This window comes from Conger conger, chromosome 2 (assembly GCF_963514075.1).
Source record: "Conger conger chromosome 2, fConCon1.1, whole genome shotgun sequence".
Lineage (NCBI taxonomy): Eukaryota > Metazoa > Chordata > Actinopteri > Anguilliformes > Congridae > Conger > Conger conger.
Genome location: NC_083761.1, coordinates 87,278,559 through 87,291,058, shown reverse-complemented (window position 1 = coordinate 87,291,058; position 12,500 = coordinate 87,278,559). Strand labels below are relative to the sequence as shown.

The following is a 12,500-nucleotide window of genomic DNA, read 5'->3' as shown; positions in this document are numbered from 1 at the left end:
AACCTCGGAGGAAAAGAAAATAAATAAAGAGAGACATGAATAATGAGTTCAGCAAAGCGTACAAACGGTCATTTGAAACGAAGGACATGAATTAATAGGTAATAAGTGCAAAATAGATGAATCCTGTGAAACACAAAGGCTGAATGATCAGGGCTGATTTTTGGGGGCCGTTGATCAGAGCAGGGTTCCAACAGCAATAGGGGTGAACGGGGTGGGTAAATGGTAGGCATTTATATAGCGCCTTTATCCAAAGCGCTGTACAATTGATGCTTCTCATTCACCCATTCATACACACACTCACACACCAACAGCGATTGGCTGCCATGCAAGGCCCCGACCAGCTCGTCAGGAGCATTTGGGGGTTAGGTGTCTTGCTCAGGGACACTTCGACACAGCCCGGGCGGGGGATCGAACCGGCAACCCTCCGACTGCCAGATGACTGCTCTTACTGTCTGAGCCAATGAGACGACTGCTCTTATTGCCTGAGCCAATGAGACGACTGCTCTTACTGCCTGAGCCAATGAGACGACTGCTCTTACTGCCTGAGCCAATGAGACGACTGCTCTTACTGCCTGAGCCAATGAGACGACTGCTCTTACTGCCTGAGCCATGTCACGAGATGGCGCATGAAAAAAAAATTAAACATTGTCTTGCATTAAGCAGAAACACCTCACCTCTCTGATTGGCTGTTATAAATGCCTGACAACCACCTAGTAACACCCTAGCAACCACCTAGCAACTAGCAACAAAAACTTGTTGCAATGTATAGCAGGTTTTTTTGCAAACATTGGCACCTTCCGGATTATGCACTGCTGTACTACCATACAGCTTGATAAAACGAATCAGGTCCATATTTTAACATATATAAAACAGGCATTTAAAAAAAAAAAAATGGATCTGAGAAACTGTAAGTAGGTCATGAAAAGTTTGGCATCCTTTCAATGGAGAGATCAAGGGAGGGAGTTTAAAATAACCGAACGAGGGGCTGCCATGAGCTGGGGTATGTGTGACTGCATCCCAGGTGTGATAATTAACATTAAACACACCATTAATATATCAGCACAGAGAGGCAGCTGTGCTCTAATGGGTCAGAGAACGGGAGGCAGAATAAGAGAGGTCTAACGTCCGTTTCCCAATATCGTCACTGGCTGAGTTGTTCTGCTCACAGTCCAAGCAAATCATGTTTTCAATAATGATTCATTGTGAAAATGAATTAATATTTGCGGTATTTGGAGTTTGATGGAAAGTGCCTGCGGTATGTTTGGCAGACCATATGTGAAAGGGAAAATCACACACACACACACACACACACACACACACACACACACACACACACACACACACACAAGAAAATGCCAGAAATGTAATTATCATTGTTTAATATCATCAAGCCTCTTGTAACTCCAGCCGACACTGGAAAAAGGTCACAAATACAAAAGTTCCTTTCTAAGTCCTAATTCCACAATGTAAAATAATTAAATGTTTACAGCATTAATTACAGTGTCATAGTAATCATATGAAAGCATTCTCTACACACACATTTCAGATGTACAGAAATATATACACAGTTCACTCATAAATACAGCAGTCTCTGCTCCTGTCCCTGGTGTGGGGTGAGTGTAGGTGGGGGGGTGAAGGGGCGGTTGAAGGGGGGGGGGGGGGGGGTGTGGGGGTGGAGGGGGGGTTGAGTTAGAGGGTGTGGGGGTGGAGGGGGGGTTGAGTTAGGGTTCGCTGAGCTTGTGGAATTCCTTCCTCCTTTCCCAGGACCTGAGACTATGGAGCACCCCACCCCCCCACCCTACACCTGCTGAGGGTCAGACCCAGCGCCCCAGACACGTCCTAAACGCCGTGTCCCACTCAGGGCAGGGAGGGGCAGGGCAGAGTGCTTGGTGGGCGGGTTTTGTTATTTAGGTTTTGAGGTATGGGGGAGCTCTGGACCTCTCCGGTTGGCCATTCTCAGACTCCAGTAGGGCCACATACCATAAAAAAAAAACGGAAAGTAATCACCAATGTCACATGTCTGTCACACACCCTGGGATTGGCTGGTCGGCTGTCAGCCTGCCCGGAGAGCGAGGCCCTGGGATTGGCCCAGCCGAGGCTGTCCCGGGCGGCCAGCGCCTACACCAGCTGCAGGGCGGGCCGGGACACGGGCCGGGGGCAGCTGGAGACCCAGAGCAGGTCGGCCAGGTAGAGCAGCAGGTTGAGGCAGCCGGAGACGGCCACCAGCAGCCGGGCGTCCCAGGGGCAGCGGCCCCGCCCCCCCCAGCGGGGGCAGCCCGGGGGCCGGGCGGGGGCCCCTCCGTACCGCGCGTCGAAAGAGACCAGGGGCCAGGCCACGGAGGCGCCCAGGTAGAGGAGGGTGGCGAGGAGGGCGTACGCGGCCAGGGCCCGGTCCGTGTTGGCGGCGCCGGCCCGGCCCGCCACGGCCAGCCCGATGGCCAGGAGGGAGGTGGCGAAGCAGACGGCGTACACGCCCACGCACACGCGCGCGGGGAGCGGCCGCGAGGGCTCGCTCCCATTGGCCAGCGCGCCCAGGACGACCCCGCCCACGCACGCCTGCGCCGCCTTCAGCAGGCCGGGGGGCGTGGCCATGTAGGCGGGCGGGCGGGCCGGGAGGAGCACCTCGGCCGCGTAGGCCAGGCCGCAGGCCCCGGAGCACACGCCCAGGGCCACGCGGTAGGGCCACAGGCCGCAGGCGCCCCAGCCGCAGCCCGGGAGCAGCGTGTACACGGCGTACAGCGCCGTCGCCCCCGCCTGCAGCAGGGTCGCCACGGCCGCGTGCGCCGCCGTCAGGTCGCCCCAGGAGACGGAGAGGCAGGCGTGCAGACGCGTGACCTCCAGCAGCACCAGGGCCAGGGAGGCCGCCAGGCAGCCCGCCCACACCGCCGCGCACAGCCAGCCGTAGGGCGCGCCCGTGTGCCCCGTCACCCGCAGCAGCAGGGTCAGCACGGCCCCGCCCAGGCCCAGCTGGCACAGCCGAGCCCCGCCCCGCCGGGACAGCAGCGCCCCCAGGTTCAGGAGGGGCCCCCCCCGCCACGCCCACCGCGGCAGCCTTCCCCCCGCCCCCCCCCGCTCCCCCCGCTCCCGCTCCACCGCACGCTCGGGCGTTTGCTCTGACGGGACATCCCAGGGGCCTCTCTCTACGATGAGCCGATCCCAGGGGCCTCTCTCTACGATGAGCCGATCCCAGGGGCCTCTCTCTACGATGAGCCGGTCCCAGGGGCCTCTCTCTACGATGAGCCGATCCCAGGGGCCTCTCTCTACGATGAGCCGATCCCAGGGGCCTCTCTCTACGATGAGCCGATCCCAGGGGCCTCTCTCTACGATGAGCCGGTCCCAGGGGCCTCTCTCTGAGGGGTCCTGGTTCTGGGGGTCTCTCTCTCCCTCAGATGACGGAGTCCTCCGGATCTCTCTCTCCACGACGCGCACACACACACACACACACACGCACACCTCCCCCCACTTCAGAAAGGGAAGCTTTAATGACACGCTGCTTTTCCCACAATGCCTTGTAATCCTGAGAGTGAGACTGGGCTGACCCCTCACTCGCAGCTTGCGGCTGGTTGTGTGTCTGAAATTAAACACATTTAAAAAAGAATCAAATTAAAATAACATCGCTCACACCTCACCGCTCAAGAATTGGCATTAACCGATTTAGTTGGACAAATACAATCAATTAAGCATGAAATTCACTTTTCATTAGTTGATGTATTTGTTAACTACAAACACATGGATAATTTACATGAGCAAACCACATGATAAACTTACAGCTAGTTAATAAATAATTAACATTTTATTCCATTATGAATTGGCATTCATTAATGTTGTTAACATGAATTGTACAAAAATACAAGAACTAAACCGTACACATTAACTTCTCAGTAGTTAGTTCGTGAACAAGGACATCAGTTAATCCCAATTCATGTTACCTTACAGTGAAGTGTTACCAGAACATCACTGGTTAAAACAGCATTTAACAAGATCCTGAAAGTTACACAAGGGACAACAAACAAAGCCGGGCTGAACTTCAGACCCCAAACTCCCCAGAAGCACATGGACACCTGACCTGGCTGTATTCTCTGCCGGCATTTCAGATTAAAAATCCCATAAACATTTTGAGTTTACCTGGTGGGTTCCCGGGGGGCGGGGGGGGGGGGGGTTTATCACTTGTGCTCCTGCTCTCTGCCGTCCGTACGCTGGTTGGAGAGGTTTGCTGTTATGGATCCAGGAGAAAGGAGGTCTGGATTTGGGGGTCTCTCTAAGGTCCTGTCGGTCACTCTGCTAGAGAACCTGGCCCTCGTTCCTCCCGAGACCCTGCAGTCCTGGCTGTGCTCCTCCCGAGACCCTGCAGTCCTGGCTGTGCTTCTCCCTTTCAGGTCCTGCAGTCCTGGCTGTGCTTCTCCCTTTCAGGTCCTGCAGTCCAGACGCTTTCCCATCCGCTCACTTTCTCCCTCTCTCAGAGCTCAGAGCCGGGCTGGGGACAGCGCTATTTAAGCCCCATTGTGGAGACTCAGCCCAGGGGGCCAGTCCAGCTCTATTAATAGGGACTTTTACTCTGTGAAGGAATGGGGAAGGGCCCCTCGATCAGAATGTGTAAAATCCACAGGGGGGGGGTTGCGTTTCTGGCTGGGTGGGGTGGGGCTGGTCTGGGTGTGTTGGGGTGTGTTGTGTTGTGGGAGGGGTGGGTGGGGTCCTGAAGTAAAAATTCTGCATTGGCAGCGGTGGGATTCGAACCCACGCCCCCGAAGAGACTGGAGCCTTAATCCAGCGCCTTAGACCGCTCGGCCACGCTACCACACTGTGCCGGCTGCGCTGGGATGGTGGGGCCTGAGGTGCAGTTCTGTCTGTGTGGTTCTCTGTGGTTCTGCGTGGTACCTCTGTGGTTCCACGTGATTCTGTGTGGTTCTGTGTGGTTCTGCGTGGCTCTGCATGGTTCTGCGTGGTTCTGCGTGGTTCTGTGTGGTTCTGCGTGGCTCTGCGTGGTTCTGCGTGGTTCTGCGTGGCTCTGCGTGGTTCTGTGTGGTATCTCTGTGGTTCTGCGTGGAACCTCTGTGGTTCTGCGTGGCTCTGCGTGGTTCTGTGTGGTATCTCTGTGGTTCTGCGTGGTTCTGTGTGGTTCTGCGTGGCTCTGCATGGTTCTGCGTGGTTCTGCGTGGTTCTGTGTGCTATCTCCGAAATGGCTGATCTCCTGGGACTTTCACGCACAACAGTATAGACTTCGCAAAGCATGGTGCAAAAAAACAAAAAGATCCAGTGAGCAGCTGCTGACAGAAACGCCTTGTTAATGAGAGACGTCAGAGGAGAAGGGCCAGACTGGTCAAAGCTGACAGGAAGGTGACAGTAACGCAAATAACCACACATTACAACAGTGGTGTGCAGAAGAGCATCTCTGAACACACAACACATCATATCTGGATAGGCTACAGCAGTAGAGGTCTAAAAAAGAAGTCTAATTAATACATAACAAACTGCTCACTGAGTGTATACTTTGTGCCTTATAAACAATGTATTTATGACACTAATTCAATTTTCGTCACAAATGTCAGTGGAATCTTATAATTCTCAGGTCTCGCCTTTCATACAGGAGAGCCTTTCTTCACTTTTGATAATCTTCTTCTTCAGATGCCTTCTTGAGAGGGGGCGACAGATTTAAGTGCTAATACCGCCCTCTTGTGGATGAAGTTATATGTAAAAAAAACTAAAACATTTTTGCCTTTATGGCTGTTTCAGGCACTCCTTCAGAAACAGAGCTCGACTCTCTCTGCTGAACATAAATGAACCCACACTCCTCCTTTTCATCTTCACTGTAAACCTCTTAACCTGTTCGGCCTGTTTATGGGACCCGAGCCTGTGGTCATAATACCTCTTAGCGTGGGAGAGGAGATGTGGGAAAAGCTTTCTCAAATCCTTCTCTTATCAATCAGGAGCTAAAAGGTGAAACTGACCATTTCCCACTGTATAGGAAGGAAATGTTGCAATCGTTTATTATGGTCCAATATGTGTGTGTGTGTGTGTGTGTGTGTGTAGGTATGTGTGTGAATACAATTGCTGGCTGAAAATGTAGAATCTGTCAGTGAGATGTTATGCAAAGGATTTCAATAACACGACACATCTGTTTTTGCCATCATTATAATTGATCCATTCTTTAGATTTGTTACAAAGACATGCGGGTAAAACAATAAACAAAAAAATATAATAAAAGAACAAAAAAAAAACATATTTACAATTTACAAAGAATCACTTCTCTGTCAGAATAGCGCTTATAAATATGATTTACATAAGAAAATAAATATGTAAAATTACCTTGAGTAGCTTGAGTTTTTCTGTTAAAAAAATATGTTACAGAACAAAATACAACTAGTAATAACCTTTTTATCTGCTCGTTATGAAGTAGAGGTCATTTGTATTGATCATTTTAAAAAATGAATATTAACCAACATTTTCTTTATATAAAAAGGAGTTTTTTTTCTCTTTTGAACATATGGTAAGAGTCCACCAGCGTATATTCTGTCGTTTACTTTAGTCTGTTTAGTGTGTCTGTTTAGTGTGTGTGTCCTGTTTAGTGTGTGTGTCCTGTTTAGTGTGTGTGTGTCCTGTTTAGTGTGTGTGTCCTGTTTAGTGTGTGTGTCCTGTTTAGTGTGTGTGTCCTGTTTAGTGTGCCAGTTTAGTGTGAATGTCCTGTTTAGTGTGTGTGTCCTGTTTAGTGTGTGTGTCCTGTTTAGTGTGTGTGTCCTGTTTAGTGTGTGTGTCCTGTGTGTGTCCTGTTTAGTGTGTGTGTCCTGTTTAGTGTGTGTGTCCTGTTTAGTGTGTGTGTCCTGTTTAGTGTGTGTGTCCTGTTTAGTGTGTGTGTCCTGTTTAGTGTGTCTGTTTAGTGTATGTGTCCTGTTTAGTGTGTGTGTCCTGTTTAGTGTGTCTGTTTAGTGTGTGTGTCCTGTTTAGTGTGTGTGTCCTGTTTAGTGTGTCCTGTTTAGTGTGTGTGTCCTGTTTAGTGTGTGTGTCCTGTTTAGTGTGTGTGTCCTGTTTAGTGTGTGTGTCCTGTTTAGTGTGAATGCCTTGGAGAATAGAGCTACAATTACCAAACGTTTAAGAGACCGGGGGCTCCACACACTCACACACACGCGCACACATGCACACTCACACACACACACACGCACACACATGCGCACACACACACGCACACACACACACACGCACACACATGCGCACACACACACGCACACACATGCGCACACACATACACACTCACACACACACACACATGCGCACACACATACACACTCACACACACACACATACACACACACACACTCACACTCACACACACGCGCACACATGCACACACACACATGCGCACACACACACACTCACACACATACGCACACACATGCGCACACACACACGCACACACATGCGCACACACATACACACTCACACACACACACGCACACACATACACACTCACACACACACACACACATGCACACACATACACATACACACTCACACACACACATGCACACACACACCCACACACACACGCACACACATGCGCACATACACACTCACACACACACACACACACATACACACTCACACACACCATTCCCCTGGTCCATCCAAATTTGGAACAGTGGGATTACAGTGGGATTACAGTTCCAAAACCATCCACACCACACATTTACAGCAACGGAAATGTCACCTGGAAACTTGGTTGCCGAGGTAACTCGGTTGAAAAGTGTACCCACAGTCACGTGACCCACAGTCACGTGACCGGTGTTTCTGTCCACAGAGTGCGGTTAGCAGCTGAACACTGTTGCATTGTTACCACAGAAGAAGAAGTGAGATGAGTGCACTCGCCCCGGCTGGGTTCCTGTCCTGTGCAGGTGGAATGCGGGGGGGCTTTGTGATGTCACACAGGCAGTCGCCCGGGTGACAGCGCCCCCTGCAGCACACACCACAGTCCTTGTTGTGTCGCGGTAACTCTTTCGTACTTTCTGGTTCAAAGTGTGGGATGTGCTTCTAGCACATCTGGACGCCACCCCCCCCCCACCCCCCCCCCCCCCCCCTCCCCTGTGCCCTGTGTCTGTCAGCGTTTACACAGCTACACTACAGTTACGTTTAAGGACACCACCCAGCATTTTCTTCAGATAAAACACGGAGTGATGTCCAGCGTATCGTCTTTCAGATATCCTGTTTTCGTGTGAAAGCTCCGGAGAACAGAGGCAGAATTAGAAACTGTTTACATATTGATATTACACAGAGAGTAAACCGTGTTAGGATCCTCGAGTGCTTGGCTTCTTTGACCAGATGACCCAGATTTAAAACAAAACAAAACATAAAAGAAACAAAAAAAATGAAAACCACAAAACATAACCAATGAAAAATGCTAAACGAGAATCCTTAAAACGGGATTACTTTCCTCACATTGTTTTGTTTTTTTCTTCTTTTACAACCAAAAGGTAAATCATTGTTGCGTTGCTATGGTGACTCTGGGACTGGTTGCTGAGGAAGGCGGGGGGTATTGGAACAGGAGGGTGTGGCTACAGGAATAGGGCAGGGCCACAGGGGCAGAGGAGGGCAATAGAGACGGGGGGGGGGGGGGGTGCAGAAAGGAAGGGTAGAGGACAGTGTCACCCAGAGGACAGGAGAACTCACACCGGCGAAAAACACAATGTTCTTCAGTTCTCCTCCAAGGGGAGAAACCTCAAACAGGGAGGAGGTGAAGGAGGTCCAACACTGAGCACTGGGGTGAGACAGGGAGAGAGAGAGAGAGAGGGAGAGAGAGAGAGAGGGGGGGGTAATGGAGACAGGGAGAGAGAGAGATGGAGAGGGGGAGAGAGTGAGAGAGAGAGAGAGGAAGAGAGGGGGGAATGGGGAGACAGGGAGAGAGAGAGATGGAGAAAGGGGAGAGAGAGGGAGAGAGGGGGGAATGGGGAGACAGGGAGAGAGAGAGAGAGAGGGAGAGAGGGGAGGAATAGGGAGACAGAGAGAGAGAGGGAGAGGGGGAGGGGGGATAGGCAGTGGACTCTATCTCCCGCTGTTGAGCATGCCCAGTAGCTGGCTGGGCTCCAGGCCCTGCTGCTGTGCCATCTTCTGCACGTCGAAGCCCATGTGCATGAGGAACCGCACAGCGCTCATCTCCTGCCCCGTCAGCTGGTCCCGGAGGGTGGGGCAGGTGGGGTTACAGTGCGGCCAGGGGCAGCTGTCGATCAGATGCACGGGACAGCCCCTGGGCGGGGCCTTGTTGCTCTCGCTGTTGTCCTGGAGACTGCGGCCCCAGCACTGCAGGGCTCTGGGCAGAGAGGTGCCCTTCACCTGGATGTCTGTCCAGTACCTGTAGCACACCAGGAGAGGACGCTGTTATGGCCCACACACACCAAGAACTACAAATGTGACTACAACTATAATTATAACTATAACTATAACTACAACTGTAATATAACTACAACTACAGCTACAACCAAAACTACAACTATAACTACAACTGTAATATAACTACAACTACAGCTACAACCAAAACTACAACTATAACTACAATTGTAATATAACTACAACTACAGCTACAACCAAAACTACAACTATAACTACAACTGTAACTGTAACTATTACTACAACTACAACCATAACTATAACTGTAATTATAACTACAACCACAGCTACAACCATAACTACAACTCTAACTATAAATGACAACTACAACTACAACCATAACTATAACTACAACTGTAATATAACTACAACTACAGCTACAACCAAAACTACAACTATAACTACAACTATAACTGTAATTATAACTACAACCACAGCTACAACCATAACTACAACTACAACTACAACCACAACCGTAATTATAACTACAACCACAGCAACAACCATAACTACAACTACAACTACAACCATAACTATAACTACAACGACAGCTACAACCATAACTATCACCATAACGAAGTGAGCATCCACACCAAGAGCAATAGCGATATCTATAACAATAATGACGTGAGCATCCACTCTGTTGAACGATATCATTCTTCTCTGTCATTGTCGTTATAGTGTTACTCCACGATGATTTTTTTAAAAATAATATGGTTATAGTTCTCGTAATATCGATAATTACAGTTATCGTCACTGGTGTGGACGTGGGTGTGGGGAGGGGAGGAGGCCGGACTGGGGAGCTGTCACTCAAAGACAGGAAGTAAAGGGGTTGGGGGGCTGTACCAGGGAATTGTGGGACTTTATACTCACGTTCTGGTGATGACTTCATGTGATAAGCAGGCGGGAGCAAACATGGCCCTGTCAGAGAAAAATCAGAGTCTGGTCAAAATATGAACCAGAACCAGGATCACAAAGACTGGGTGTAAGAACCTGAACCAGAACCTGAACCAGAATCAAAGGGATCAGAATGAGAGATAAATGGGAACACAATACACACAGAAACAACTTTGCGGACAGATCGTCATGGGCAGCTTGTTTTCAGTGCTCACTGATAAATCAGGGGGGGTGAGAGCACATCACACAGTCACAGAAAGGTTAGCTAACAAAAAAGATGTGACCCTATTTCCTACTGGTGTAGGCTAGCAGATGGAGTGGATTTGAACCTATGGGCCCATGTACTGCTGTACTACATCAACTCTCTGAGGGTATGAACACATAACACAACATTTAATGGACATTTAAGCCTAATGTCAGAGGGGATATGAGCCCATGTACTGATGTAGGGGGGGATATGAGCCCATGTACTGATGTAGGGGGGATATGAGCCCATGTACTGATGTAGGGGGGGATATGAGCCCATGTACTGATGTAGGGGGGGATATGAGCCCATGTACTGATGTAGGGGGGATATGAGCCCATGTACTGATGTAAAGGGGGATATGAGCTCATGTACTGATGTAAAGGGGGGTATGAGTCCATGTACTGATATAAAGGGGGATATGAGCCCATGTACTGATGTAGGGGGGGATATGAGCCCATGTACTGATGTAGGGGGGATATGAGCCCATGTACTGATGTAAAGGGGGATATGAGCTCATGTACTGATGTAAAGGGGGGTATGAGCTCATGTACTGATGTAAAGGGGGGTATGAGTCCATGTACTAATGTAAAGGGGGATATGAGCCCATGTACTAATGTAGAGGGGGATTAGAGCCTGCTCCTTACGGGACATCCTTCAGCGTGTTTCTCAGCTCGTTGCCCAGGTTCTGAATGTAGCGCCACTGCCCCTCCTGCACCGGCTGGCCTGTGAGATGGATGTTATCCACCGTGAGCTGGGCCTCGTCAAACAGCCACTGCACCACAAACACAGGGCCTGGGGCGAGAGAGAGAGAGAGTTACACACACACACACACACACACACACACTTACACACACATACACACTTACACACACATACACACATGGTTACACACACATACACACACACACACACACACACACTTACACACACATACACACATGGTTACACACACATACACACAAACACACCAGGTGCCTACACACAGCATTGGGTACTAATACTTTTTCTGATGTGTCCACAATTAATATTTCCCACTGTTTATTGTGCTGTCTCTGCAGTGCTGTCTCTAGTTTTGAACATGAGGTCTTTGGAGGTCTTACTCTTCAGTGTGGGGTAAAGTTTATACCCAAAGAAGCAGCTCCACTCCTCCCCCTCATGGGCCAGTCTGCAACGCTCCGGGACCACACTGCCCCAGTACCTGATGATCAATCAATCAATCAATCAATCAATACACCAATCAATGAACTAATTAATCAACAGGTAATTAAATAAGCCAATCCATCAACCAATCAATACACCAATCAATGAATGGAGAAACAGAGCAGTGGCTCATGGGTAATGCAGTTGAGTGGAGACAGTGCAGTGGCTCATGGGTAATGTAGTTGAATGGATAGACAGTGTAGTGACTCATGGGTAATGTAGTTATATAGAATGGAAACACAGTGCAGTGGCTCATGGGTAATGCGGTTGAATAGTGACACGGTGCCGTGGCTCATGGGTAATGTAGTTGAATGGTGACACGGTGCAGTGGCTCATGGGTAATGTAGTTGAATGGAGACACAGTGCAGTGGCCTATGGGTAATGTAGTTGAATAATGACACAGTGCAGTGGCTCATGGGTAATGTAGTTGAATAGTGACACGGTGCAGTGGCTCATGGGTAACGTAGTTGAATGGTGACACGGTGCAGTGGCTCATGGGTAATGTAGTTGAATGGTGACCCGGTGCAGTGGCTCATGGGTAATGCAGGGTGCAGTGGCCCTCGTACCTGACGCCCCTCTTGATGGCCTCAGTGGGGGCGCAGCTGATGGTGTCCACGCAGTCGGTGCTGCGGTACTGCTGATTATCCAGGAACCAGCCCGAGTCCGACAGCCCCCTCACCTGCACCTCCGTGTGGCCCAGCTCAGCCAGCTGCTCCGCCACCCCGTCCACATTCAACAGAACCCCTGTGCCCCCGGCGCTGACCCAAACACACACACACACGAGTCA

At 50.1% G+C, this 12,500-nt stretch overlaps 2 protein-coding genes and 1 non-coding gene across 3 annotated transcripts in view; all 3 read right to left on the bottom strand.

The window, feature by feature from the left end:
* Window positions 1-2,038: 2,038 nt before the first annotated feature.
* LOC133121443 (myeloid-associated differentiation marker-like protein 2) lies at window positions 2,039-4,089 on the bottom strand. Its single transcript, XM_061230606.1, has 2 exons — window positions 4,062-4,089; window positions 2,039-3,113 (listed from the first exon to the last, which is right to left on the bottom strand). Exons 1-2 carry the CDS (start codon window positions 4,087-4,089, stop codon window positions 2,119-2,121), a joined length of 1,023 nt encoding a protein of 340 aa, XP_061086590.1. The 3' UTR covers window positions 2,039-2,118.
* A 624-nt stretch (window positions 4,090-4,713) lies between these two features.
* trnal-aag (transfer RNA leucine (anticodon AAG)) lies at window positions 4,714-4,795 on the bottom strand. The gene has a single exon. It is a non-coding gene; the product is annotated as a tRNA-Leu (tRNA).
* Window positions 4,796-9,027: 4,232 nt separating this feature from the next.
* Window positions 9,028-12,500, bottom strand: part of notum1b (notum, palmitoleoyl-protein carboxylesterase b) — a 20,303-nt gene continuing 16,830 nt past the window's right edge. Inside the window, exons 7-11 of the mRNA XM_061230605.1 lie at window positions 12,280-12,471; window positions 11,614-11,711; window positions 11,158-11,305; window positions 10,243-10,290; window positions 9,028-9,334 (exon numbers count right to left, since the gene is read on the bottom strand). Coding sequence (XP_061086589.1) covers window positions 9,028-9,334; window positions 10,243-10,290; window positions 11,158-11,305; window positions 11,614-11,711; window positions 12,280-12,471 — 793 coding nt within the window. The remainder of the gene's footprint in view (window positions 9,335-10,242; window positions 10,291-11,157; window positions 11,306-11,613; window positions 11,712-12,279; window positions 12,472-12,500) is intronic.